At 47.6% G+C, this 26,168-nt stretch overlaps 2 protein-coding genes across 3 annotated transcripts in view; one reads left to right on the top strand and one right to left on the bottom strand.

Moving 5' to 3' along the window:
- Positions 1 to 7,502, bottom strand: part of PARP9 (poly(ADP-ribose) polymerase family member 9) — a 144,781-nt gene extending 137,279 nt beyond the window's left edge. Inside the window, exon 1 of the mRNA XM_082261816.1 lies at positions 7,393 to 7,502. The gene's annotated coding sequence lies outside the window, so the exon portion shown is untranslated. The remainder of the gene's footprint in view (positions 1 to 7,392) is intronic.
- Positions 7,503 to 9,724: 2,222 nt separating this feature from the next.
- On the top strand, positions 9,725 to 25,114 carry LOC309558835 (E3 ubiquitin-protein ligase DTX3L-like). Of its 2 annotated transcripts, XR_014225427.1 has the most exons (5): positions 9,725 to 10,015; positions 16,503 to 17,425; positions 22,038 to 22,255; positions 24,752 to 24,909; positions 25,095 to 25,114. XR_014225427.1 is itself a non-coding variant. In XM_082261918.1 (4 exons), exons 1-4 carry the CDS (start codon positions 9,850 to 9,852, stop codon positions 24,816 to 24,818), a joined length of 1,374 nt encoding a protein of 457 aa, XP_082118044.1. In that variant the 5' UTR covers positions 9,725 to 9,849; the 3' UTR covers positions 24,819 to 24,996. The 2 variants fall into 2 exon arrangements, 1 of the variants encoding a protein (XP_082118044.1); XM_082261918.1 differs by lacking the exon at positions 25,095 to 25,114 and having other exon boundaries at positions 24,752 to 24,996.
- The last annotated feature ends 1,054 nt before the right edge of the window (positions 25,115 to 26,168 follow it).

The following is a 26,168-nucleotide window of genomic DNA, read 5'->3' as shown; positions in this document are numbered from 1 at the left end:
TTCATTTTTTTTTTACATTTTTTCCCATGATGTCCATGCACTCTGCAGTGTAGTTGAGCATCATGGGAAATGTAGCTCCAAAACATCTGGGGTGCCAGGCTTCACCATCACTGCTGTGGGGTGTCTTCCCCTGTAATGTTTGGAGGTTTTGTGTAATCTTCAGGCCGAAAATGATTTTTTTAAGCACTTAAACAACCGCCCGCCATTGTTTTACTGCAGCAGGTCAGCACTGTCCTGTGAAACAACATACCTGTACGTCGCATCGCGGGCACGTGTACATTCGCCACGGGAGGAGCCAATCAGCAGGTCCAGCAGCCGCGATTGCCACCAGGCACCTGTGATCGCTCCCAGTGGAGACAGATCAGCGGTCTGCCATTGTAAACACAGCACACCGCTGTTCTGTCAGTAATGAACACAGAGATCCTGTGTTCCTAAATAAGCCCATCCCCCACACAGTTAGTAAACACTCCCTAGGGCAGTGATGGCGAACCTTGGCACCCCAGATGTTCTGGAACTACATTTCCCATGATGCTCACGCACTCTGCAGTGCAGTTGAGCATCATGGGAAATGTAGTTCCAAAACATCTGGGGTGCCAAGGTTCCCCATCACTGTCCTAGGGCCACCTTAACCCTTTGATCACACCTGGTGTTAGCCCCTTCCCCGTCAGTGTCATTAGTACAGTGACAGTGCATATTCTTAGCACTGATTACTGTAGTAATGTCACTGGTCCCCCAAAAGGTATCAAAAATGTCAGTTAGGGGTCCGATCTGTCCGCCGCATTAACGCAGTCCCGCTAAAAAACGCAGATCGCCGCCATTACTAGTAAAAATAAATAAAAATGACAAATATTTCCCCTAGTTTGTAAATGCGATAACTTTGTGCAAACCAATCAATATACATTTAATTAGATTTTTTTTTTTAAACAAAAATATGTAGCAGAATACAAATTGGTCTAAAATTATGAAAAAAAAATTATTTTTAAATTTTTTCTTATTGGGAATGTTTTATAGCAGAAAGTAAAAATATTGTTTTTTTTTTTTTTTTTTTTTTTTAGAATTGTCGCTCTTTTTTATAGCACAAAAAATAAAAAAATCGCACAGGAGATCAAATACCACCAAAATAAAGCTCTATTTGTGGGAAAGAAAGGACATACATTTTTTATTTGGGTACAGCATCGCACGACCGCACAATTGTCAGTTAAACTATAGCAGTGCCGAATCGCAAAATAGGGCCTGGTCATTAAGGGGGGGTAAAACCTTCTGGTCCAGAAGTGGTTAAACATGTTTGCAAAAAAAAATAAAAATAAAATGCATAACTGACTCTGGCAGTGAAAGGGTTAAACAGCTTTCATGGCTGCATTGCAATCTTCCCGCACCCGAGCACAAGCTGTAACATTTGGGGGTGTTAGGCAACCATGGCAAGTGTACCCCGATCACATGGAAAGCCATCATAACCCAACAAAAAGTCTTCTTTATTCTTCAAAAAGGCGGCAAACGTCACTTCAAAGAAACGGGAATTCTCTTCACCAATAAAATGTAAGCACAGCACAGAATAGAAGAGAAAATGTCTCACCGACTCCGGCGTCTGCCTGCAGGCAAAGTAAACCGGTCCCAGTCCCAGACATTCCCTGCAGGCAAAGTAAACCAGTCCCACATGGGGAGGAATTTCCCTGCAGACAAAGCTCAACAATCCCCACAGCCAGGTGTGTCCCTCCCATCACCCGCTCTCTGGAGCTCAGGTAGGTTAACTCCACATTGCCCCTTAAAGGGACCACAACCCAAAATAGTGCCCCATACATAGGATCACTGCACTTACAGGATCACTGTACTTACAAACTAAACAGTTGAGTTCTGTCCATGATACTTTTTTTTAACCACTTCCCCTGGTTGGACGTCATATGGTGTTGTGGGGTTTAAGTGGAGATATCTGATGACGGGTGCAGCTGCCGGCATCATTAAGATATCATTGTTTTCTTCAGGCGATTCCCTTCACCATAAGAACAACCATAGCGGCTGAACAGCCACTTGATCCTTCGTACAGGTGGCGGGAGGGGACATCCCCTTCCCCTCCTGCCGCCCTCCGGTGCTTCTACCGGCTCGAGAAGAAATCTGCCGCTGGGCAGAAGTGTACAATAGAGACTGCAAGGACCAGATGGTCCCCGGCAGTCTCTATGACACTCGGAGGCCCGGGCGTAACGCGCAACATGATGACGTTACGCCGGCTTGGCAGTTTTATAACTGCATTGATCTCAGCATTCAGCTGAGATCGTTTTTTTTTTTTCTTTATTTCAGGCTTTCTAGCCTGTAGGAGAGATCTGAGGTCTTATTGACCCACCCCAGATCTCCCTATAAAGAGGACCTGTCATTCACTATTCCTATAACAGGGGATGTTTACATTCCTTGTAATAGGAATAAAAGTGATCAAAAAAAAAAAAATTAAAGGGAAAGTGTAAAAATAAAAAAATAAAAATAAAATAAATTAAATTAATAATAATAATAAAAAAAAAAGTAAAGTGCCCCCATCCCCGTGTGCTCGCACACAGAACTGTTAGTGTGCCCTGAGGACCAGAGTTGAGAAAGACTTGTCTAGGGTGATGTTTGGGGAACCAGGAGCTATAATCACTACATCACTTGGGATTTGGGAGACTTACAATGGATATACTCAGCCGGAGTATTGGGGATCCGTTACAGGGGTACACCCCAAAAGTATCCAAAACTTGGATGTTAGTGCAAATAAAAGAAAAGTATCACAGACAGAACTCAACTGTTTTTGTATACAGGTGACACAATCCTTCTAAATTGCATATGATATTCACCCAATTATCTGCTAGGGTTGATGTTACTGTAGGAGAAGCTCAGTACATGTTGGAAGGAGAAGGCTGGCTCATGCTTATACTTATGTGCATGTTCATTATTCTTATCGAAAGCAAAATGCAAAGCAGCCATTGTTACATTCGCGCAAACGTATTTAGCGTGTGGAGAAAACATGCGCACACGTACAGGCACTGGCGCCAAACGACCTATTGAAGCTGGACTATGACAAGGATGAGTTGCTGAGTGGTCTCCAGCTAGTTCCTGCTTTACTTGAACCTTGACTCACCTGACCTTCTTACCTGTGTATGACTCAGCTTGCCCCTGACCTGTCCTTGGATTACTGGCTGCCTGCTGTGACCTTGGCTTGTATTCTGACTCTGCTTCTGTCTGATGTTCCTGTACCTCGCTGCCTGGCTGTGTATTGATCCCGGCTTGTGTCCTGACTCTGTGTCAAACTCAGCGTCTGTACAGAGCAATGTGAGGATCAGAGTCAGCATCTGTACACAGCAATGTGAGGATCAGAGTCAACGTCTGTACACAGCAATGTGAGGGTCAGAGTCAGAGTCTGTACACAGCAATGTGAGGATCAGAGTCAGCGTCCGTACACAGCAATGTGAGGATCAGAGTCAGCGTCCGTACACAGCAATGTGAGGATCAGAGTCAGCGTCCGTACACAGCAATGTGAGGATCAGAGTCAGCGTCCGTACACAGAAATGTGAGGATCAGAGTCAGCGTCTGTACACAGCAATGTGAGGGTCAGAGTCAACGTCTGTACACAGCAATGTGAGGATCAGAGTCAGCATCTGTACACAGCAATGTGAGGATCAGAGTCAGTGTCTGTACACAGCAATGTGAGGGTCAGAGTCAGCGTCCGTACACAGCAATGTGAGGATCAGAGTCAGTGTCCGTACACAGCAATGTGAGGATCAGAGTCAGTGTCCGTACACAGCAATGTGAGGGTCAGAGTCAGTGTCCGTACACAGCAATGTGAGGATCAGAGTCAGCATCTGTACACAGCAATGTGAGGATCAGAGTCAGTGTCTGTACACAGCAATGTGAGGATCAGAGTCAGCGTCCGTACACAGCAATGTGAGGATCAGAGTCAGTGTCCGTACACAGAAATGTGAGGATCAGAGTCAGCATCTGTACAGAGCAATGTGAGGATCAGAGTCAGCGTCTGTACACAGCAATGTGAGGATCAGAGTCAGTGTCCGTACACAGCAATGTGAGGGTCAGAGTCAGTGTCCGTACACAGCAATGTGAGGATCAGAGTCAGCATCTGTACACAGCAATGTGAGGATCAGAGTCAGTGTCTGTACACAGCAATGTGAGGATCAGAGTCAGCGTCCGTACACAGCAATGTGAGGATCAGAGTCAGTGTCCGTACACAGAAATGTGAGGATCAGAGTCAGCATCTGTACAGAGCAATGTGAGGATCAGAGTCAGTGTCCGTACACAGAAATGTGAGGATCAGAGTCAGCATCTGTACACAGCAATGTGAGGGTCAGAGTCAGTGTCTGTACACAGCAATGTGAGGGTCAGAGTCAACGTCTGTACACAGCAATGTGAGGGTCAGAGTCAGCGTCTGTACACAGCAATGTGAGGATCAGAGTCAGCGTCTGTACACAGCAATGTGAGGATCAGAGTCAGCGTCTGTACACAGCAATGTGAGGATCAGAGTCAGCGTCTGTACACAGCAATGTGAGGGTCAGAGTCAGCGTCTGTACACAGCAATGTGAGGGTCAGAGTCAGCGTCTGTACACAGCAATGTGAGGGTCAGAGTCAGCGTCTGTACACAGCAATGTGAGGGTCAGAGTCAGCGTCTGTACACAGCAATGTGAGGATCAGAGTCAGCGTCTGTACACAGCAATGTGAGGATCAGAGTCAGCGTCTGTACACAGCAATGTGAGGATCAGAGTCAGTGTCTGTACACAGCAATGTGAGGGTCAGAGTCAGCGTCTGTACACAGCAATGTGAGGGTCAGAGTCAGCATCTGTACACAGCAATGTGAGGATCAGAGTCAGCATCTGTACACAGCAATGTGAGGATCAGAGTCAGCGTCTGTACACAGCAATGTGAGGATCAGAGTCAGCGTCCGTACACAGCAATGTGAGGATCAGAGTCAGCGTCTGTACACAGAAATGTGAGGGTCAGAGTCAGCATCTGTACACAGCAATGTGAGGGTCAGAGTCAGCGTCTGTACACAGCAATGTGAGGATCAGAGTCAGCGTCTGTACACAGCAATGTGAGGGTCAGAGTCAGCGTCTGTACACAGCAATGTGAGGGTCAGAGTCAGCGTCTGTACACAGCAATGTGAGGATCAGAGTCAGCGTCTGTACACAGCAATGTGAGGATCAGAGTCAGCGTCTGTACACAGCAATGTGAGGGTCAGAGTCAGAGTCTGTACACAGCAATGTGAGGATCAGAGTCAGCGTCTGAGGATGCAGTCTGCAAGGTCGGAGGATGCCGGCTGCAAGGTCGGAGGATGTGGGCTGCAAGGTCGGAGGATGTGGGCTGCAAGGTCGGAGGATGTGGGCTGCAAGGTCGGAGGATGTGGGCCGGGCAATGACTGCACCTCTATCAGTGGCGGGGCAAGATTATCCAGTGCCCAGGGCAAAGATACCAGATTTGCCCCCCACCCCTTCATTATGTGCAAACCTATGAGGAGGAGAGGGAGAGAGAGAGCACAGCCCCCACCTCCTCCCAGCTCTCTCCTCCTCAGTTTGCCACTTCCAGCGTTGGGCTGACAGAAGTAGTGAAGGCGCTGTCACTACTCCTGTCAGCCTTATAATAGAAGGAGCTTGCTGTGCCCCCATCCCTATAATACATGCTGCACACAGGGCCGTGACCCTTCTGCCCACCCCTTATCCCGACCCTTACCTCTATTGTATTGCCCATGTGCTGCCACCATTGCTCTTTGATGTCTGCTTACTGTCAGAGTTCCCAGTGTGTTGCCGATATTTAATGGCTGTGTACCGGTCCCGTTCAGTGCTCTGGCACTGTCTGCATCACCATGGGACCAGGTCAATGTTTAATTGGGGAGACCAAATTACAACTTCACCCCCAGGAAATGTCCCATCACCACCAAACTTCGGAGGATTGGTTCTGTGATTTTCAGCAAACATCTCACTTGGGACCAGACAGAGTTCCAGGAGCCCCCAGGGGTGTAAATATGTCATGGAGTTCCCACACATGCCCCCGATGATGATTGATGTCAGGTCTGTGCTCCTCTGCATTCTCTGCACCACCATAGTTGATGCTGCCATTGGGTGTCCATGGACTCCATCATTGGCTCCACCACACCACCTAACGCCTGAGAGCTCCTCAGGAAGGAATGGAGTCGGAGGTCCGGCTCTGGTATCTGTGTATGTGAAGGGGTCTGAACCTCCAGGACCCCGCTGTGTGATTGGAGAAGAGAATTTGGGTCATTGTAGAGATCTGACAAAGCTTTGATCACCTGGCAGTTTGGGTGATTTCTGTCACTGCAGCGGTTGCTATGGGAATAAAGTGTTTATCAGCAAATTAGACTAATCTGTGATCAGAGTCAAGGTGAGGCTGAAGATAAAGGGTTAATCAGCAACCAGAACATTATTGTGTGACACCACACGCGGATACTCAGGAATGTGTTACTAGGACACCGCGGGGACGCCATGTTCTATGGCCACCACCACTGGTGACCAGGAACCATTGATAATCCTTCTGTCACTAAGAGCTGAATGGAGGACAATGGGAAGGGGGGGCCACACCTGGGACTTACTTGAACTAAAAGAGGGGTGGAAGATGGTGTGTGTGTGAGTGGGGGGGGGGGGCAGTGAAGGGTGTGTGTGGGAGGGGGGGTGTGGGGTGTGTGTGTGTGGGGGTGGCTGTGTGCGTGGGGGGGTGTGTGTGTGGGGGGGGGGGTCTGTGTGTGTGTATGTGGGGGTGTGGGGTGTGTGGGGGGAGGGTGTGTGGGGGTGTGTCTGTGGGGTGTCTGTGTGTGTGTGGGGGGGGGGGGTGTGTGGGTGTGTGGTGTGTGTGGGGGGGCTGTGTGTGTGTGTGTGGGGGGGTGTGTGTGTGGGGGGGGGGGGTGTATGTGTGAGTGTGTGTATGTGGGGGGGGGTGTTGGGGGGTGTCTGTGTGTGTGGGGCGGTGTGTGTGTGTATGTGGGGGTGTCTGTGTGTGTGGGGGGGTGTAAGTGTGTGGGGGGAGGGGGGGTGGGGGTGATACTAATAAATGCGGGTGTTTCCATAGCGCAGCACATTTCTATGCTCTGCATTCCCACATGCAAAAAAATTACAAATAAAGTTTTGCCTTTATTTTTACCTTGATGTATACAGAGACCACCCCCCTATATAATAATAATAATAATAATAATAATAGAAGTTCTCTGGGATTATATTTATAAATATTAATAAACTTTTAGAAACAAAAACATCAACAAAACATTTCCTGTATTATATAGAAAGTAATACAATGTATCAGAGAGGGGGAGGAGAGATCAGGGCTCTGTACACTCTGGGGGTGATAATCAGGGGGGCTCTGTACACTGTGGGGGTGATAATCAGGGTGATTTTAGGGTGGGGGTAGCGGGTCACTCACCGTGCTCAGTTCGGGTGATCCGGGTGTGCAGGAAGTTCGGGTGACTCGGGGACTTGGAGGAGGAATTTAGTTTCTGTTTCTCTTCTCCTCCTCCAACCCCTCCCTTTACTGGAAACAGAAAGTAAAGCGTAAAGCAAGGCCGACAGAGAGGAGGGCAGCCTGGCACAGAGAGGAGAACAGCCTGGCACAGAGAGAGGAGGGCAGCCTGGCACAGAGAGGATAGTAAGTAGGACAGCCTGGTACATAGAGGAGTGCAGCCTGACACAGAGAGTATAGAGAGGAAAGAAGCCTGGCACAAATGGATAGAGAGGAGGGCAGCCTGGCACAGAGAGGATAGACAGGAGGGTAGCCTGGCCCAGAGAGGATAGAGAGGAGGACAGCCTGGCACAGAGAGAGGAGGGCAGTCTGGCACAGAGAGGATAGAGAGGAGGGCAGCCTGGCACAGAGAAAACAGAGAGGAGGGCAGCCTGGCACAGAGAGGAGGACAGCCTGGCACAGAGAGAGGAGGGCAGCCTGGCACAGAGAGGATAGAGAGGAGGACAGCCTGGCACAGAGAGGATAGGGAGGAGGGCAGCCTGGCACAGAGAGGATAGAGAGGAGGACAGCCTGGCACAGAGAGGATAGAGAAGAGGGCAGCCTGGCACAGAGAAGATAGAGAGGAGGGCAGCCTGGCACAGAAAGGATAGGGAGGAGGGCTGCCTGTCACAACGAGGATAGAGAGGAGGGCAGCCTGGCACAGAAAGGATAGAGAAGAGGGCAGCCTGGCACAGAGAGAATAGAGAGGTGGGCAGCCTGGCACAGGGAGGAGGACAGCCTGGCACAGAGAGGAGGGAAGCCTGACAGAGAGAAGGACAGCCTGGCACAGAGGATAGAGAGGAGGACAGCCTGGCACAGAGAGAGGAGGGCAGCCTGGCACAGAGAGGACAGAGAGGAGGAAAGCCTGACACAGAGGATAGAGAGGAGGACAGCCTGGCACAGGGAGAGGATAGTCTGTCACAGAAAGGATAGAAAGGAGGGCAGCCTGGCACAGAGAGGAGGACAGCCTGGCACAGAGAAGTGGACATCCTGGCACAGAGAGGAGGACAGCCTGGCACAGAGAGAGGAGGGCAGCCTGGCACAGAGAGGATAGAGAGGAGGACAGCCTGGCACAGAGAGGATAGGGAGGAGGGCAGCCTGGCACAGAGAGGATAGAGAGGAGGACAGCCTGGCACAGAGAGGATAGAGAGGAGGGAAGCCTGGCACAGAGAGAATAGAGAAGAGGGCAGCCTGGCACAGAGAAGATAGAGAGGAGGGCAGCCTGGCACAGAAAGGATAGGGAGGAGGGCTGCCTGTCACAACGAGGATAGAGAGGAGGGCAGCCTGGCACAGAGAGGATAGAGAAGAGGGCAGCCTGGCACAGAGAGGATAGAGAGGAGGGCAGCCTGGCACAGAAAGGATAGGGAGGAGGGCTGCCTGTCACAGAGAGGATAGAGAGAAGGCAATCCTGGCACAGAGAGGAGAGAAAGGAGGACAGCTTGGCACAGGAGCAACATTTTAAAGCAGATCTAATGTCTAGTAAGAGAGGTGTGAGACAACCCCAAATTGGTGTCATGCCTACACCTTTATTTCTGATGAGAGATGGACAGTCAGTGGGAGGTCATAGGTATGGACAGACAATGGGGGGGTCATATGATTGGACAGACAATGGGGGGTCAAAGGGTTGGACAGACAGTGGGAGGTCAAAGGCATGGACAGACAGCGATGAGGCCGAGGGATAGACAGACAGCAGGGATTCATAGGGATAGACAGACAATGGGGGGTCAAAGGGATGGACAGACAGCGATGAGGCAAAGGATTAGACAGACAGCAGGGGGTCATAGGGATGGACAGACAGAGGGGAGAAAGAGGGCTGGACAGACAGTGGGGAGCCAGAGGGTTGGACAGACAGTGGGAGGTCAAAGGGATGGCCAGACAGTGATGAGGCAGAGGGATGGACAGACAGCCGGGGGTCATAGGGATGGACAGACAGAGGGGAGGTAGAGGGTTGGACAGACAGTGGGGAGTCATAGGGTTGGACAGACAGCCATGGGGCATAGGGATGGACAGACAGTGGGGAGACAGAGGGTTGGACAGACAGCCATGGGGCAGAGGGATGGACAGACAGTGGGGGGTCATAGGGATGGACAGGCAGTGGGGGGTCATAGGGATGGACAGACAGTGGAAAGGCAGAGGGATGGACAGACAGTGGGGAGGCAGAGGGATGGACAGGCAGTGGGGGGTCATAGGGATGGACAGACAGTGGAAAGGCAGAGGGATGGACAGACAGTGGGGAGGCAGAGAAATGGACAGACAGTGGGGAGGCAGAGGGATGGACAGACAGTGGGGAGGCAGAGGGATGGACAGACAGTTACATTGTGGACTCCAGGATATGATATTGGGGGGAAGGAACATCTTGCCCAGGGTAGAGGAGAGAAATTGATGGACAGGGGACACCCCATCCTGGTGAGGACTTCACCTTCAGAGAGAGATTTATCGGTGAAGATAAAGACATATTTTGGATCCGGATGGCATTCAGACAGAGGAGAGTGTGCAGTGGTCAGGCTGGATGGACAGACATACTGCGCCTTCTTCCAGAATCAGGATGGTGAGTCCCATTATCTGCCACCCTGCATGATGCCAACACTATAGTGTAACAATCATGTCCACTGCCTGATATGACATATCACATATATTATAGAAAAAATAATTAGATCTTATCTTTTCATGTGTCATCTGTACTAGAGGATTGAAAGCTGGAATCTGATTGGTTGTTCTGGAATCCAGGTAAAGTAGTGGTGTCACTGGTCCCGCAGGATGTTGGACACCTATACACAGAAGATAATGACTATACTTTATAGAAAACCAGCAGGCAGCCATAGGAGTCCTTGTTGAGTGCAGCAGCAATGCCCAGTATGAAGGAACATGGCGTACACAGGATATTGAGATTATGCAAAGTGCTTGGACAACAGCACCTCCTTGGAGCTTTCAGTTCCTTTGAAAGTTTGTCCTACTTAGATAGCAGTTGGGTCACTGCAGCAGATCTTAGAGGTTGTGGCACAGCACGGTGACTATAGGCAGCCAGGTCTGCAGATTGGTTGGTAGGATCCAGCCAGAAGATCCCTGAGCAGTGACTGTAAAGCCAGACAGGCCATGGCCAGCAGCAGATCAGTGAGGTAGAAGGTCAGTAGGCAGGAGTGTGGTCACAACAAGCCTAATAAAGGTCAGCCAGAGGGCCAAGGTAATTATGTAGAGTATAGGTCTAAATCAAGGTCAGTCCCAGTCTTTGGCTTGCAATGGCTCTCATCAGTTGGGTGGGGAAAAAGGAACTCTGTCCACAGCATTATGGACCCTTTCAATAGTCAAGCAGGGGTCTCCAAACTGCAGCCCAGGGGCCGGATGTGGCCCTTTGCTTTCCTTTCTTTGGTTTCTGGGACACTATTCCTCCCACTGATATGAGACACTATTCTGCCCACTGACACTAACAATAGGGCACTATTCCTCCCAATGATACCAAAAATGGGGCACTATTCCTCCCAATGATACCAACAGTGGGGCACTATTCCTAGCAATGATACCAACAATGGGGCACTATTCCTCCCAATGATACCAACGATGGGGCACTATTCCTCCCAATGATACCAACGATGGGGCACTATTCCTCTCAATTATACCAACGATGGGGCACTATTCCTAGCAATAATACCAACAATGGGACACTATTCCTCCCAATGATACCAATGATGTGGCACTATTCCTCCCAATGATACCAACAATGGGGCACTATTCCTCCCAATGATACCAACAATGGGGCACTATTCCTAGCAATAATTCCAACAATGGGGCACTATTCCTAGCAATAATTCCAAAAATGGGGCACTATTCTTAGCAATAATACCAACAATGTGGCACTATTCCTCTCAATGATACCAATGATGGGGCCCTATTCCTCCCAATAATACCAACAACGGGGCACTATTCCTCCCAATGATACCAACAACGGGGGACTATTCCTCTCAATGATACCAACAACGGGGCACTATTCCTCTCAATGATACCAATGATGGGGCACTATTCCTCTCAATGATACCAATGATGGGGCACTATTCCTCTCAATGATACCAACGATGGGGCACTATTCCTTCCAATGATACCAACGATGGGGCACTATTCCTCCCAATGATACCAACGATGGGGCACTATTCCTCCCAATGATACCAACGATGGGACACTATTCCTCCCAATGACACCAATAACGGGGCACTATTCCTCCCAATGATACCAACAACGGGGCACTATTCCTCTCAATGATACCAACGATGGGGCACTATTCCTCCCAATGATACCAACGATGGGGCACTATTCCTCCCAATGATACCAATAACGGGGCACTATTCCTCCCAATGATACCAATGATGGGACACTATTCCTCCCAATGACACCAATAACGGGGCACTATTCCTCCCAATGATACCAACAACGGGGCACTATTCCTCTCAATGATACCAATGATGGGGTACTATTCCTTCCAATGATACCAACGATCGGGCACTATTCCTCCCAATGATACCAACGAAGGGACACTATTCTTCACAATGACACCAATAGTGGGGCACTATTCCTCCCAATGATAACAATGATGGGGCACTATTCCTCCCCATAACATCAAATGTGGTGATGTTTTCTCCCACTGTTGCCAGGAAAATTTTCACTCCCGCTGGCCACAGTCCGGACTCCCTAAAGTCTTAAAGCGGAGTTCCAGGCACAGAAAGCATTTTTCAATAAACATACCCCCGGGACAGTCAGGGCTAGCACATTCCACAATGGCTAGCCTTTGATCTGTCCCGGTTCGCACTTACCTGCAAGAAGAAATACTTACTTATAAAATTTCTTCCACAGCGTTTCCATCACTCTTGTGGGCAGCTGAAGCCGGCGCGATCCTCTTCCGCGTCTTCTTCCGCATCCTCTTCTCCCAGAATGCGCCTGCACCGGCTCCTCTCGTCAATTCCGGCGCCGCGCCGCATTCCCCTGCTAAACAGCTTCTGGGCATGTCCAGAAGCTGTGGAGGAATGCGGCGTCGCCCCGGAAGTGACGAGCGGGCCAGTGCCGTCGCATTGATTCCTGGGAGCGATGACGTTCAGCTTCCAGGAATCATCGCGAAGGAGGACGTGACGGTGGAGCCGCGGCACAGAGGGAGGAAGTACATTGAGGTGAGTATTTTCGATCTTCAATTACAAGGTGAGTTTAAAAAAAAAAAAAACCTAACTATCCAATTCCTTTTCAGGTGAAGGTGAAGAAGCGGACTGGCACAAAAAAAAATATCGATTTTGTGCCCGGAACTCCGCTTTAAGGGCCATAAACTGGCCCTTTGTTTAAAAAGTTTGGAGACGGTTTGGTCAAGGGTTATCTATTGTTATCAGATACACTCCTCCCCCAATACACACACAATCACCCCACTTCTCAGAAGTCCTGCAGCACCAGGGACAGGAGGGTTAGCTGTGTCCTGCGCTGGCAGGAGAATATCTCCAGCAGGATTTCTGGTGGTGGAGGTAGCTGCAGCAACCAGCGGGTAGTCTCCTCCACCCTGACCTCCTGCTCCGTCGGCACCCCTGGTAGCCCCGGCCTGACCACCCCCCTTCCACCCCACCTAGCATGGTGCTCAGTGCCTGCACACACTTGGGATCCACCCAACACTCTGCATGCTTGGATCGGTTCTCAATGCTTTCTCTGTGACAGCAGCTAAACAACAGGTAAACTAAAACCTCCACGCTGCACCCTCTCTCCTACCCCACGCTGCACCCTCTCTCCTACCAGGTGCAGTGTAGAAGTTTAAGTTTGCCTGCTGGGGGGGATAGGTATTTTAAAAACCAAAATCCCCAACCACTCTCTATCCCCCCCTTGCTGTCACCCTAAGGCGTCTGCCTAGGCTGCGTTATGGTGGTGCCCACCCTGTCTGTGCCCCTCTAAATGGTGCTCCCAGGTAAACCGCCCTGGCTGAACCCCCCCACCCACCCACCCCGGAATTAGGAAAACCGTAGATCTTCTCGACCGTACCTTTTGGTTGCCTTTCTATGGGAAAGATGTAAAGGATTATGTTCTCTTGTGTCATGTGAAATCTGATTGTGAATTAACCCCCCCCCCCCCCCCCCCCCATACACTGATCATGGGTGCAATGCTTTCCAGGTTCCTGAGAGAAAGAATAATAAATGCACTTTTTTTTCCCTGCAAAAATATCTGCATTTATTTATTTATTTTTCTCCCAAAAGGTGAACTAATCCCTTAACAGCAATAAGCGTCACACCCAGGTTTTCATTGTCAGCAATTAACTTTGTTTGCTCCTTCAGCTTCACCCCTTGGCTCCCCAATGTACAGCACATTGTACAGAGGTAAGTCTCTCCCAGCCTGCTGGCCTCACATCTGGGGTCAGCCCTACTTTACAGCAAACAGTTATTGTCAGCCTCTGTAATTACTCTATTGGCTGCCCCAGCAGAAACTCATTACCTTCATCACACCCCCCACATCTTCCAGTGCCCTGGAATTTTATCCACTGTGTTATTTCCTCCTATTGACACTAATCTGTAATTTTATCCATGTGGCCATAGGAAAAAAAAAGCAACAGACTGCACATGCTCTTTAGCACCCTCTGCAGGCACAACCAGAACTCACTGTTACCATGGGCAACAGGCAGCAGGCTCTTGCACACAAGGAACTGGTCTTCTGGATATAGACTTACGTCCAACAACGTTCTCTCCAGTGGCACCCTAAAGCACAGGGCAGGCTACCACACCATGTCCTCATTGTTCACTTTCCAAGCAAGGTCCTGGCTGGCTCTTTATAAAGGAGCTTCCCCCCTGGCAGGCAGAAACATCTTCCTGGGATCACAGGGCCACAGTTCTCCCAGAACACAATCTCACCCCATGCTATGGGAGATGGCACTCTCTCAGCTGAAGCTCATTTGCTTTCCCATACTTATAGAATCCTCTCTCTCTGGAGTGTGCTCCAGGCATGTGGGTAGTTGTCATGGATGTGGATCAGGGGGTGGAGTAAGGAGGGTCTAGGACCCACAATTGTGCATATGTGTGGCCGATGTAGGGACCTGTGCTGAGTGCCAGGACTGGGAACTAGTTCATAGTTCAGTTCCAAGGTTACCATTTCAGTGTAGAGCCCCAGCTGGTTGAGTGTGGCCATGTGGAACAATTAGGGGGAATCTTCAAGTGGAGGAGTGTTCTGATACATTAGAGGTCAGTGGAGACTATGTTGATACATTGGTGGTCAGTGGAGACTATGGTGATACATTGGGGGTCAGTGTGGAACAGTTAGGGGGAATCTACAAGTGGAGGGGTGTTCTGATACATTGGGGATCAGTGGAGAACTATGATGATACATTGGGGGGGGGGGGGTAAATGGAGAACTATGATGATACATTGGGGGTCAATGGAGAACTACAGTATGATGATACATTGGGGATAAGTGGAGACTATAATGATACTTTGGGGGTCGGAGCTGTGATGGTACTTTGTGGATCAGTTCAGAACTATGATGAAATTTTGTGGGTCAGTGGAGAACTAGGATAATACTTTGAGGGTCAGTGGAGAACAATGATGGTACTTTTGGGGTTAGTAGAGAACTATGATGATACATTGTGGGTCAGTGGAGAACTATAATGATACTTTGGGGGTCAGTGGAGAACTATAATGATACTTTGGGGGTCAGTGGAGAATTATGATGATACTTTGGGGGCAGTGGAGAATTATGATGATACTTTGAGGGTCAGTTGAGAACTAGGATGATACTTTGGGGGGCAGTGGAGGACTATTATAAAACTTTGGGGGGCAGTGGAGAACTATGATGACACTTTGGGGGGCAGTGGAGAACTATGATGACACTTTGGGGGGCAGTGGAGAACTATGATAATATATTGGGGGTCGGCGGAGAACTGTGATGATACTTTGGAGGTCGGTGGAGAACTATGATGATACATTGGGGGGTCAGTGGAGAACTAGGATGATATATTTGGGGTCAGTGGAGAACTAGGATGATACTTTGGGGGGCAGTGGATAACTATGGTAAAACTTTGGGGGGCAGTGGAGAACTATGATGATACATTGGGGATCTGTGAAGATCTATGATAATATATTGGGGGTCAGCGGAGAACTATGATGATACTTTGGGGGTCAGTGGAGAACTATTTTGATACTTTGGGGGTCAGTGGAGAATAATGATGGTACTTTGGGGGTCAGTGGAGAACAATGATAATATATTGGGGGTTGGCGGAGAACTGTGATGATACTTTGGGGGTCAGTGGAGAACTAGGATGATATATTGGGGGTCAGTGGAGAACTAGGATGATACTTTGGGGGGCAGTGGATAACTATGATAAAACTTTGGGGGCAGTGGAGAACTATGATGATACATCGGGGATCTGTGAAGATCTATGATAATATATTGGGGGTCAGCGGAGAACTATGATGATACTTTGGGGGTCAGTGGAGAACTATTTTGATACTTTGGGGGTCAGTGGAGAACTATGATGGTACTTTGGGGGTCAGTGGAGAACAATGATGATCCTTTTGGGGTTAGTAGAGAACTATGATGATATATTGGTGGTCACTGGTCAGTGGAGAACTATGATGATACTTTGAGGGTCAGTGGAGAACTAGGATGATACTTGGGGGGCAGTGGAGAACTATTATAAAACTTTGGGGGTCAGTGGAGAACTATTATAATACTTTGAGGGTCAGTGGAAAACTATGATACAACATTGGGGGTCAGTGGAGAACTATTATGATACTTTGGGGGTCAGTGGAGAATTATGATGATACATTGGGGGTCAGTTGAGAACTATAATGATACTTTGGGGGTCAGTGGAGAACTATGATGATACTTTGGGAGGCAGTGGAGAACTATGATGGTACTTTGGGAGGCAGTGGAGAACTATGATGGTACTTTGGGGGTCAGTGGAGAACTAGGATGATACATTGGGGGTCAGTGAAGAAATGTTCAGTAATGGGACAGTAGAACAGCCTGATCACCTCCTGTCATTGGGTCACGTTTAGCTGATTGTGGTCTTTATGGATTATTTTTCCTTCACACAGATCAGAGAAGAGTTCTGGGAAGAAGGAATCATAATATAGAATTCACCATGCCTGTGAAAGTTCAGGATATTGGAAGTGAGGATCTTGCCAGGATCTGGCAGTTGTCCAGAAATGAAGAGAGACTGAAGATGAAGCAGTTGGCTGTCAGAATTTCCCCAAGTGGTCATGACATAAGGACCGAGATCCCAGTAGATGTCAGACACATTGATATCTTGAAGAAATTAAAGCAAAGGCAGATCTCTGACATTGAGAAGAAGTACAATGTGAAGATGAAAGAATGTAGGAAAAATGGCAGCTCACTTGTCACCTTCAGAACTATGAATGCCCTCCTTGACCTTTCACCCCACGCTTCTCACAGCTTCATCACTCTTCTGCAGAAAACATTCTTCAATATTGAAAGAAAAGAAATTTGTGTGAAGTCAAAATTCCAGGAGGAAAGAGTCGGTATAGTGCAGAAACAGCTGATCATGGCGGGAATAGACATTGTGATGGAATATTCCAGAGGCACTGTGCTCCTCATTGGCCATCCACTCCATGTCGCTTTTGCTGTTGAGAAACTCAATGGCAGCCAGAATCCAGGAAGAGGCCAGACAGGAGCTACCTCATGTGATCCATTGGACACCAGCAGTTCCTCAGCTGCTGCACAGAAAGAAGATGAGCCAGACACATGTCCTATCTGCCTGTGTGAGATAGAAGATAAGGTGATATTAGAGAAGTGTAAGCATGCATACTGTAAGGGATGTCTTAAACAAGCCATGGCCCATAAACCCGTGTGTCCAATATGTGGAGTCTCCTATGGAACAGTCAGAGGAAACCAGCCAGATGGAACTATGAATGAGACAAGACACAGAAACTCCTTACCGGGTTATCCTGGATGTGGAACCATAGAGATCAACTATGACATCCCAGGAGGCATCCAGAAGGTGAGTGCCGACCACAGAATTAATGACAGATAGAATTCTCCTGAGAAGTCCTAAGCAGTGACAGGGTTGGATTCTCTTGAGATGTCCTCAGCAGTGACATGGTTTGATTCTCCTGAGATTTCTTCAGCAGTGACATGGTTGGATTCTCTGGATGTCCTCAGCAGTGACTGCGTTGGATTCTCTGGATGTCCTCAGCAGTGACTGCATTGGATTCTCTTGATGTCCTCAGCAGTGACTGCGTTGGATTCTCTTGATGTCCTCAGCAGTGACTGCGTTTGATTCTCTTGATGTCCTCAGCAATGACTGCGTTGGATTCTCGTGATGTCCTCAGCAATGACTGCGTTGGATTCTCGTGATGTCCTCAGCAATGACTGCGTTGGATTCTCTTGATGTCCTCAGCAGTGACTGCGTTTGATTCTCTTGATGTCCTCAGCAATGACTGCGTTGGATTCTCGTGATGTCCTCAGCAATGACTGCGTTGGATTCTCGTGATGTCCTCAGCAATGACTGCGTTGGATTCTCTTGATGTCCTCAGCAGTGACTGCGTTTGATTTTCTTGATGTCCTCAGCAATGACTGCGTTGGATTCTCTTGATGTCCTCAGCAGTGACTGCGTTAGATTCTCTTGATGTCCTCAGCGCTAATGGGATTGCATTCTCCTGATATGTCCTCAACACTAACGGGATTGGATTCTCCTGAGAAGTCCTCAGGACTGACAGGATTGGATTCTCCTGATATGTCCTCAGCAGTGAAAGTGGTGGATTTTCTGGAGATGTAAAAATAATATGCACCCCCCACAAAACTTAGGTATGTACACAAATGCCAGGAGCCTAGCTAACAAAATGTAGAAACTGAAGCTGCTGTTACGTGAGGAGGATTTAGACTTTGTGGGAATAACAGAAACATGGTTTGACAGCTCACATGACTGGCTTGCAAATATCCAGGGGTATTTCTTGTATGAGAGGGACAGGAAGGGTAGAAGAGGGAAAGGGGTGTGCCTATATATCAAAAATGATTTACGAATGAAAGAGAGGAATGATATTGCAGATGGGGCAAGGGGGAAGGTGGAGTCCGTGTGGGTGGAACTCCAAAGCAAGTGGGAACTTTATAGTGGGGGTATCTTACGGGGTCCCTAACTTGAAGGAAGAGGAAGAGTTGCATCTCCTATCACAGTGAGGCAAGGCAGGCTCATCATAATGGGGGACTTCAACTATCCAGATATTGACTGGGCAGAGGGGACAGCTCACTCGTTGAAGGACCGTCACTTCTTTAATGTCTTACAGGACAACTTCATGACCCAATTGGTGGAAAGAAAGAAATGCATTGCTAGACCTGTTAATTACAAAATGACTCAGATCTGGTCACAGATGTCGAAATTCTGGACAACTTGGGAACTAGAGATCACAGGATAATTACATTCAGCATAAATCATAGAAAGAGGAGGCGCGAGGGCAGTACAAGAACACTAAATTTCAAAAGAACAAACTTTTGTAAACTGCGCTCCATACTACAAGATTAATAAATGGGAGCAAATCCAAGAAACATTGAACACAGAGGAAAAAAAGGAAGGCTTTAGGAACATATTAAATAAAGGTATCACACAGTGTATTCCAATGGGTAATATATATAGAAGATTAAAACTTCAAACGTATAAGCGAATGCGAGGGTTGATCAGGTAGAGATCCAGAAAGAGCCACCACCAAAACCGAACACACTACCTCTCACCCCAAATGGTGGACCTGCTGTGAAGAAGGTCATAACGGTATGATAATACCCTTAGCGATTGGAGCCCCAAACTCCATTCATTCCTCAGAGATCCCTCTCAAATGGCCAAGAATCCTCTTCATCCTAGTCCAGAGGCTTTGGTGGACTAGAACGAAGAGGATTCTTGGCTATTTGAGAGGGATCTCTGAGTAATGAATGGAGTTTTCGGGCTCCAATTGCTGAGGATATTATCATGCCATTTTGACCTTCTTCACAGTAGGTCCACTATTTGGGGTAAGAGGCAGTGTGTTCGGTGTGGTGGCTCTTTCTGGATCTCTACCAGATCAACCCTTGCATTTGCTTCTATGTTTGAAGTTTTAATCTTATTAGATTTTGGACTTTTATTTATTTATAGCTTGCACTTCTCTCTGTCATTGTTATCTTATGCTAGTAATCCTACATACATGTGCTAGCAGCTTGTTCTCAGTGATTATTTGAGATATGAGATATCCATGGGATCATTTGATATATGAGCCATTTATGTCAATCTAGCGCAGCCTTTTGATAATTTTAATAAATATAAAAGAATGAAGGTTAAACCTGGGTGGCTAGACTGTAACATAAAAAGTCAAATTAAAGAGGTAAAAAATGGGATTTAAAAAAATATAAAGCGGAGGGGTCATTGTCAGCATTCCAACGCTACAAGGAATGCAATAGGAAAGTGTAGGAATGCAATCAGGCCGGCTAAAAAAAAGACTATGAGAGAAACATAGCAGAGGAAAGTAAAAAAAAAAATCCCAAGAATTGTTTTTAAATATATTAACAGTGGAAAAGCGAAATCAGAGCACGTTGCCCACATAAAAGACAATGAAGGAAGGATGGTTACAGAGGACGCAGAGAAGGCAACTGTACTGAATGCTTTCTTCTCTTCTTTTCTACACAGAAAAAGGAGGGATATTCGGACCATGACTGTATTGTTAGTAACACATCACAGGAGTGACCATGATAGATATAGTGTCGATATTATTATGTTGGTTTTATTATATGTTTTATACTAAAAAATTGTGTTTTTTTTTATTTCTTTTACCGAGAATTATAATACTGTTTCTATTTGCACCTTAACAATCCCCTAGTTTCAGAATTTCACTGTGTATGTCCACCACAAAATTAACTAAACAGATTGTAATGTGTGTGGTCAGCCTTTACCTTGGAGGTCCAAGCTTCCTATTTATATCTGTGAATGCGGTGCGTCATTCTCTGTGTGTACGGAGATGAGGAGCTCCTGTCCTGTGTCCTCCCTGGGGTAGGAGGGGCTTTACATTGTGAATGTTATCCATGTGTATGGAGATGAGGAGCTCCTGTGTCCTCCCCGGGGTAGAAGGGGCTTTACATTGTGAATGTTATCCGTGTGTACGGAGATGAGGATCTCCTGTGTCCTCCCCAGGGTGGAAGGGGCTTTACATTGTGAATGTCATTGGTGTGTATGGAGATGAGGATCTCCTGTGTCCTCCCCGGGGTAGAAGGGGCTTTACATTGTGAATGTTATCTGGGTGTACGGAGATGAGGAGCTCCTGTCCTGTGTCCTCCCCAGGGTAGAAGGGACTTTACATTGTGAATGTTATCCATGTGTACAGAGATGAGGAGCTCCTATGTCCTGCCTGGGGTAGAAGGGGCTTTACATTGTGAATGTTATCTGTGTGTATGGAGATGAGGAGTTCCTGTGTCCTCCCTGGGGTAGAAGGGGCTTTACATTGTGAATGATATCGGTGTGTACAGAGATGAGGAGCTCCTGTGTTCTCCCCGGGGTAGAAGGGGCTTTACATTATGAATGTTATCTGTGTGTACGGAGATGAGGAGCTCCTGTGTCCTCCCCGGGGTAGAAGAGACCTTACATTGTGAATGTTATCCGTGTGTACGGAGATGAGGAGCTCCTGTGTCCTCCCCGGGGTAGAAGGGGCTTTACATTGTGAATGTTATCCGTGTGTACGGAGATGAGGAGCTCCTGTGTCCTCCCCGGGGTAGAAGAGACCTTACATTGTGAATGTTATCTGTGTGTACGGAGATGAGGAGCTCCTGTGTCCTCCCTGGGGTAGAAGGGGCTTTACATTGTGAATGTTATCCGTGTGTACGGAGATGAGGAGCTCCTGTGTCCTCCCCGGGGTAGAAGAGACCTTACATTGTGAATGTTATCCATGTGTATGGAGATGAGGAGCTCCTGTGTCCTCCCCGGGGTAGAAGAGACCTTACATTGTGAATGTTATCCGTGTGTACGGAGATGAGGAGCTCCTGTGTCCTCCCCGGGGTAGAAGGAGCTTTACATTATGAATGTTATCTGTGTGTACGGAGATGAGGATCTCCTGTGTCCTCCCCGGGGTAGAAGAGACCTTACATTGTGAATGTTATCGGTGTCCATTCATTGCCATACCGTTAATAGGAAGGTGGGGTGACAGTAATCTTCCCATCTTCCATGGATCTCAGGATCTGGACATGGAGATCCAGTTACTTATTTTATTCCTCCAGTCTAAGCGCATGAAGAACGCACCTCAGACGCCCAGTGCTCAGAGCCATCCGGTCACTTTCCATTCCTCTCCAATAATTAGAAAGTAAAATCTGTGTATAGCAATGATAAACATTCTGCAGGAAATCTCTGAATATTTTATACTCATTTTGTTACATTGTAATTTTTATCATCAGTTGTGATTATTCAGAATCTCCTCTCTGGCTGTACGGCCTTTTTATACCACCAACATCCGGAATATCTCCGGTTCTCCTCCCTTGCTGGGGTATTATCGCTTGGATTAGTTATGTTTTTTGCTGTCAGTCTGCTATACACAGGCTGATGTCTGAATACAGGAGGTGTGCAGCACTCCCTCCTCCAATCTCATGACTCCCATTATCTCATTATCCAGGAGAATCATCCTCGTCCCGGAAGACATTTCTCAGGTACCAGACGTCGGGCTTATTTACCGGATAACAAGGAGGGGAGGGACATCCTGCGCCTGCTGAGAAAAGCCTTTGACCAGCGACTGATCTTCACTGTGGGAGATTCCCGCACAACCGGCGCCACCGACACCGTCACCTGGAATGATATCCACCATAAAACCAGTATGACCGGGGGCCCACATTGGTGAGATAAATATATATCATAGACGGGGGGGGGGGGGGGTGTATGTGTGTTATATACAGAGGGGGTGTATGTGTGTTATATACAGGGGGGGTGTATGTGTGTTATATACAGAGGGGGGGTGTATGTGTGTTATATACAGGGGGAGGTGTATGTGTGTTATATACAGGGGGGGTGTATGTGTGTTATATACAGAGGGGGGGTGTATGTGTGTTATATACAGGGGGGGTGTATGTGTGTTATATACAGAGGGGGGTGTATGTGTGTTATATACAGGGGGAGGTGTATGTGTGTTATATACAGGGGGGGTGTATGTGTGTTACATACAGAGGGGGGTGTATGTGTGTTATATACAGGGGGGGTGTATGTGTGTTACATACAGAGGGGGGGGTGTATGTGTGTTATATACAGGGGGGGTGTATGTGTGTTATATACAGGGGGGTGTATGTGTGTTACATACAGAGGGGGGGGGGGTGTATGTGTGTTATATACAGGGGGGGGTGTATGGGTGTTATATACAGAGGGGGGGGGTGTATGTGTGTTATATACAGAGGGGGGGTGTATGGGTGTTATATACAGGGGGGGGTGTATGGGTGTTATATACAGAGGGGGGGGGTGTATGTGTGTTATATACAGAGGGGGGGTGTATGTGTGTTATATACAGAGGGGGGGTGTATGTGTGTTATATACAGAGGGGGGTGTATGTGTGTTATATACAGAGGGGGGTGTATGTGTGTTATATACAGAGGGGGGTGTGTATGAGTGTTATATACAGAGGGGGGGTGTATGTGTGTTATATACAGGGGGGGGGGTGTATGTGTGTTATATACAGGGGGGGTGTATGTGTGTTACATACAGAGGGGGGGGTGTATGTGTGTTATATACAGGGGGGGGGTGTATGTGTGTTATATACAGGGGGGGTGTATGTGTGTTACATACAGAGGGGGGGGGGTGTATGTGTGTTATATACAGGGGGGGGGTGTATGTGTGTTATATACAGGGGGGGTGTATGTGTGTTATATACATATACATTCCTGCTGAGGCGGAACCCTCCACCACCTTGAGGCCTCCACACAACATTCCCGGCCATAGACCTTCATATGCCCAAAGGAAGGAACGTCCACACATAGAAGAAGAGTTGTTCCCCTTACAGATGGTACTCAGGAAATGGCATTACAGCCAGGTCACATCGACATACGGAGTCACTTGACATTACACAGCCAATCACATTTAGTGGACGGTTCGCAGTAGTCACAAGTGAAAGCATGTGCAGCACCTCAGCAGCCATCATCCTTATAGTACTCACAGGACTGGGCTCTCTGTGGACACCTCCTCCATAGTTACTCCTCTCCTGGGACCCTCCAGGGATGCACCCTCATACAGGGAACTCTTGGCCCGGCCTAAAGGGCTTTTTGCAATTTTCCCCTTCCCCACCCCCATAAGGGACAGAATGTCTACAGCTGGCTGTAGGTCTACTCCTCTCTGGCCTCCTGCCCTATCCAGGGCCTACATATGCCAGACTGGTTACATCCACATAGGTGCCCTAAAAGGTGTCTGTGCTCCTCCCTACCTGACTCACCCTTGACATCACTGCAGAAGGGCGCTCCCTAAAAGGGGCCTAACACCTGATGACACTGTCTGGTGCAACCAGACACTATTGACTGCACCTGTCTACAGGGGGTATATGTGTTCTATACAGGGTGGGGGGATAAATGTTATATGAAGGGGGGGTGTGTACGTGTGTTATATATGGGGGAGGAGGTGTAGTATTTATATACAGAGGGTGGGGTGGTTATATACAGGGAGGGGGTATGTATATGCAGAGGGTGGGGTGGGGGGGGTTATATATGGAGGGAGGGGTGTATGTATATACAGAGAGTGGGGTGGGGGGTTATATATGGGGGTAGGGGTGTATGTATATACAGAGGGTGGGGTGGGGGGTTATATATGGGGGGGAGGGGGTATGTATATACAGAGGGTGGGGGTTATATATGGGGGGGAGGAGGGGGTGTATGTATATACAGAGGGTGGAGTGGGGTGGGGGTGTATACGGGGATGGGGATATGTATATACAGAGGGTGGGGGGGGGGTATATACAGGGAGGGGGGTATGTATATGCAGAGGATGGGTTGGGGTGGTTATATATGGGGGGGAGGGGGGTATATGTATATACAGAGGGTGGGGAGGTTATATACAGGGAGGGGGGTATGTACATGCAGAGGATGGGGTGAGGGGGTTATATATGGGGGGAGGGGGGTGTATGTATATACAGAGGGTGGGGAGGTTATATATGGGTGTAGTGGGGTATGTATATACAGAGGGTGGGGAGGTTATATATGGGGGTGTATGTATATTTAGAGGGTGGGGGTGTGGATTATATATGGGGGAGGGGGGGTATGTATATACAGAGGGTGGGGGTGTATATTGGGGGAGGGGGGTATGTATATACAGAGGAGGTAATTGATGAGTATTGAACAGTCGATTCTTTTCCTCTGGTAGTTTCGGTTACCCGGATCCGGATTATCTGAACCGTGTGCGGGATGAGCTGAAAGCGAAGGGAGTCTAGAGAATATTCCGGAATCGGCTCTCCCCTCCCCCTCTCTGATGAATGAAGATTGGAGATTGGTGGGCGGAGTCAGGAGTGCGCTGAGATAATCGCATCTTCCAATCACTTCCTGTTCTGTATTTGGAGACATTCTATCATTCTTATCATTTATAGTCTATTATTAACAATATGTGTGGGGGAGGGGCAGATCTTTATGGGGGGGGGGGGGACAGATCTTCATCTGGGGGATCCTCTGGTAATCTTGTCCTATAAATGACGGCGAGTGATCTGATAGAGATATTAGAAGTGTAATAAATCGGATGTATAGGAATGTCTCCTGAGAAGAATTAATAATAAAATATTTTCTCCTTGTTATGTAACCATTTTCCAACCTTCACAACCAGGACATTTTTTGCTATTCAACACTGCGCTACTTTAACTGGTAATTGTGTGGTCATGCAACACTGTACACATATGACATTTATATCACACACATAGAGCTTTCTTTTGGTGGAATTCAATCACCTTTGTGGTTTTTATTTTATATAATAAAGACCAAAAATTTTGAAAAAAAAAAATATTTTGTATTTTCTGCTATAAAACATCCAATAAAAAAAATCAAATTTCTTAAGTTTTGACTAAAATGTATTCTGCTACATGTCTTTAGCAAAAGCAAATCCCAATAAGTGTATATTGATTGGTTTGGCGCCTACAAACTATGAGATATATACTGGAATTTATATTTTATTCATTTTTTTTTTTATACTAGTAATGGCGATGATCCGCTACTTCTAGTGGAACTGCAATAGTGCAGCGGACAATCTGGCACTAACTGATATTGGGTGGGAATTGACTGACATCACCAGTGACTAGGGATGGGCCAAACAACCCCCCTTTTGGATTCACAGCAAAACTCCTGAAGAGGGGAAATGTTCTAACCCAAATGGGGAACCCCTTTGTAGAAAATGTTTGGCCTTGTGGCAATCACTTATATGCAAGTAATTGGCCATAAAAGGGGTATGAGGGGGGAGGGGGGTCTGTGTCCTGCCCTGGGGGGCATGTATCAATAAATTATTTTTTTGTAAAAACAATCATTTTTTTCTGGAGCAGTGATTTTTTAATTATGCTTAAAATGCAACAATAAAAATGAAAAATTCCAATAAAAAAGAAAAACCACTTCAGCTTCGGAACATTTTACCCCCTTAATGACCAGGCCATTTTTTGCGATTCAGCACTGCGTTATTTTACCTGACAATCCCGCGGTCATGCGACGCTGTACCCAAATAAAATTGATGTCCTTTTTTTCCCCCCACAAACAGAGATTACTTTTGGTGGTATTTGATCACCGCTGCGATTTTTATTTTTTGCGCT

Source organism: Pelophylax lessonae (genome assembly GCF_965119305.1).
Source record: "Pelophylax lessonae genome assembly, chromosome: 6".
Taxonomy (NCBI): Eukaryota; Metazoa; Chordata; class Amphibia; order Anura; family Ranidae; genus Pelophylax; species Pelophylax lessonae.
The sequence above is the reverse complement of the archived record's forward strand: the minus strand, read 5'-3'. Positions and strand labels throughout refer to the sequence as shown.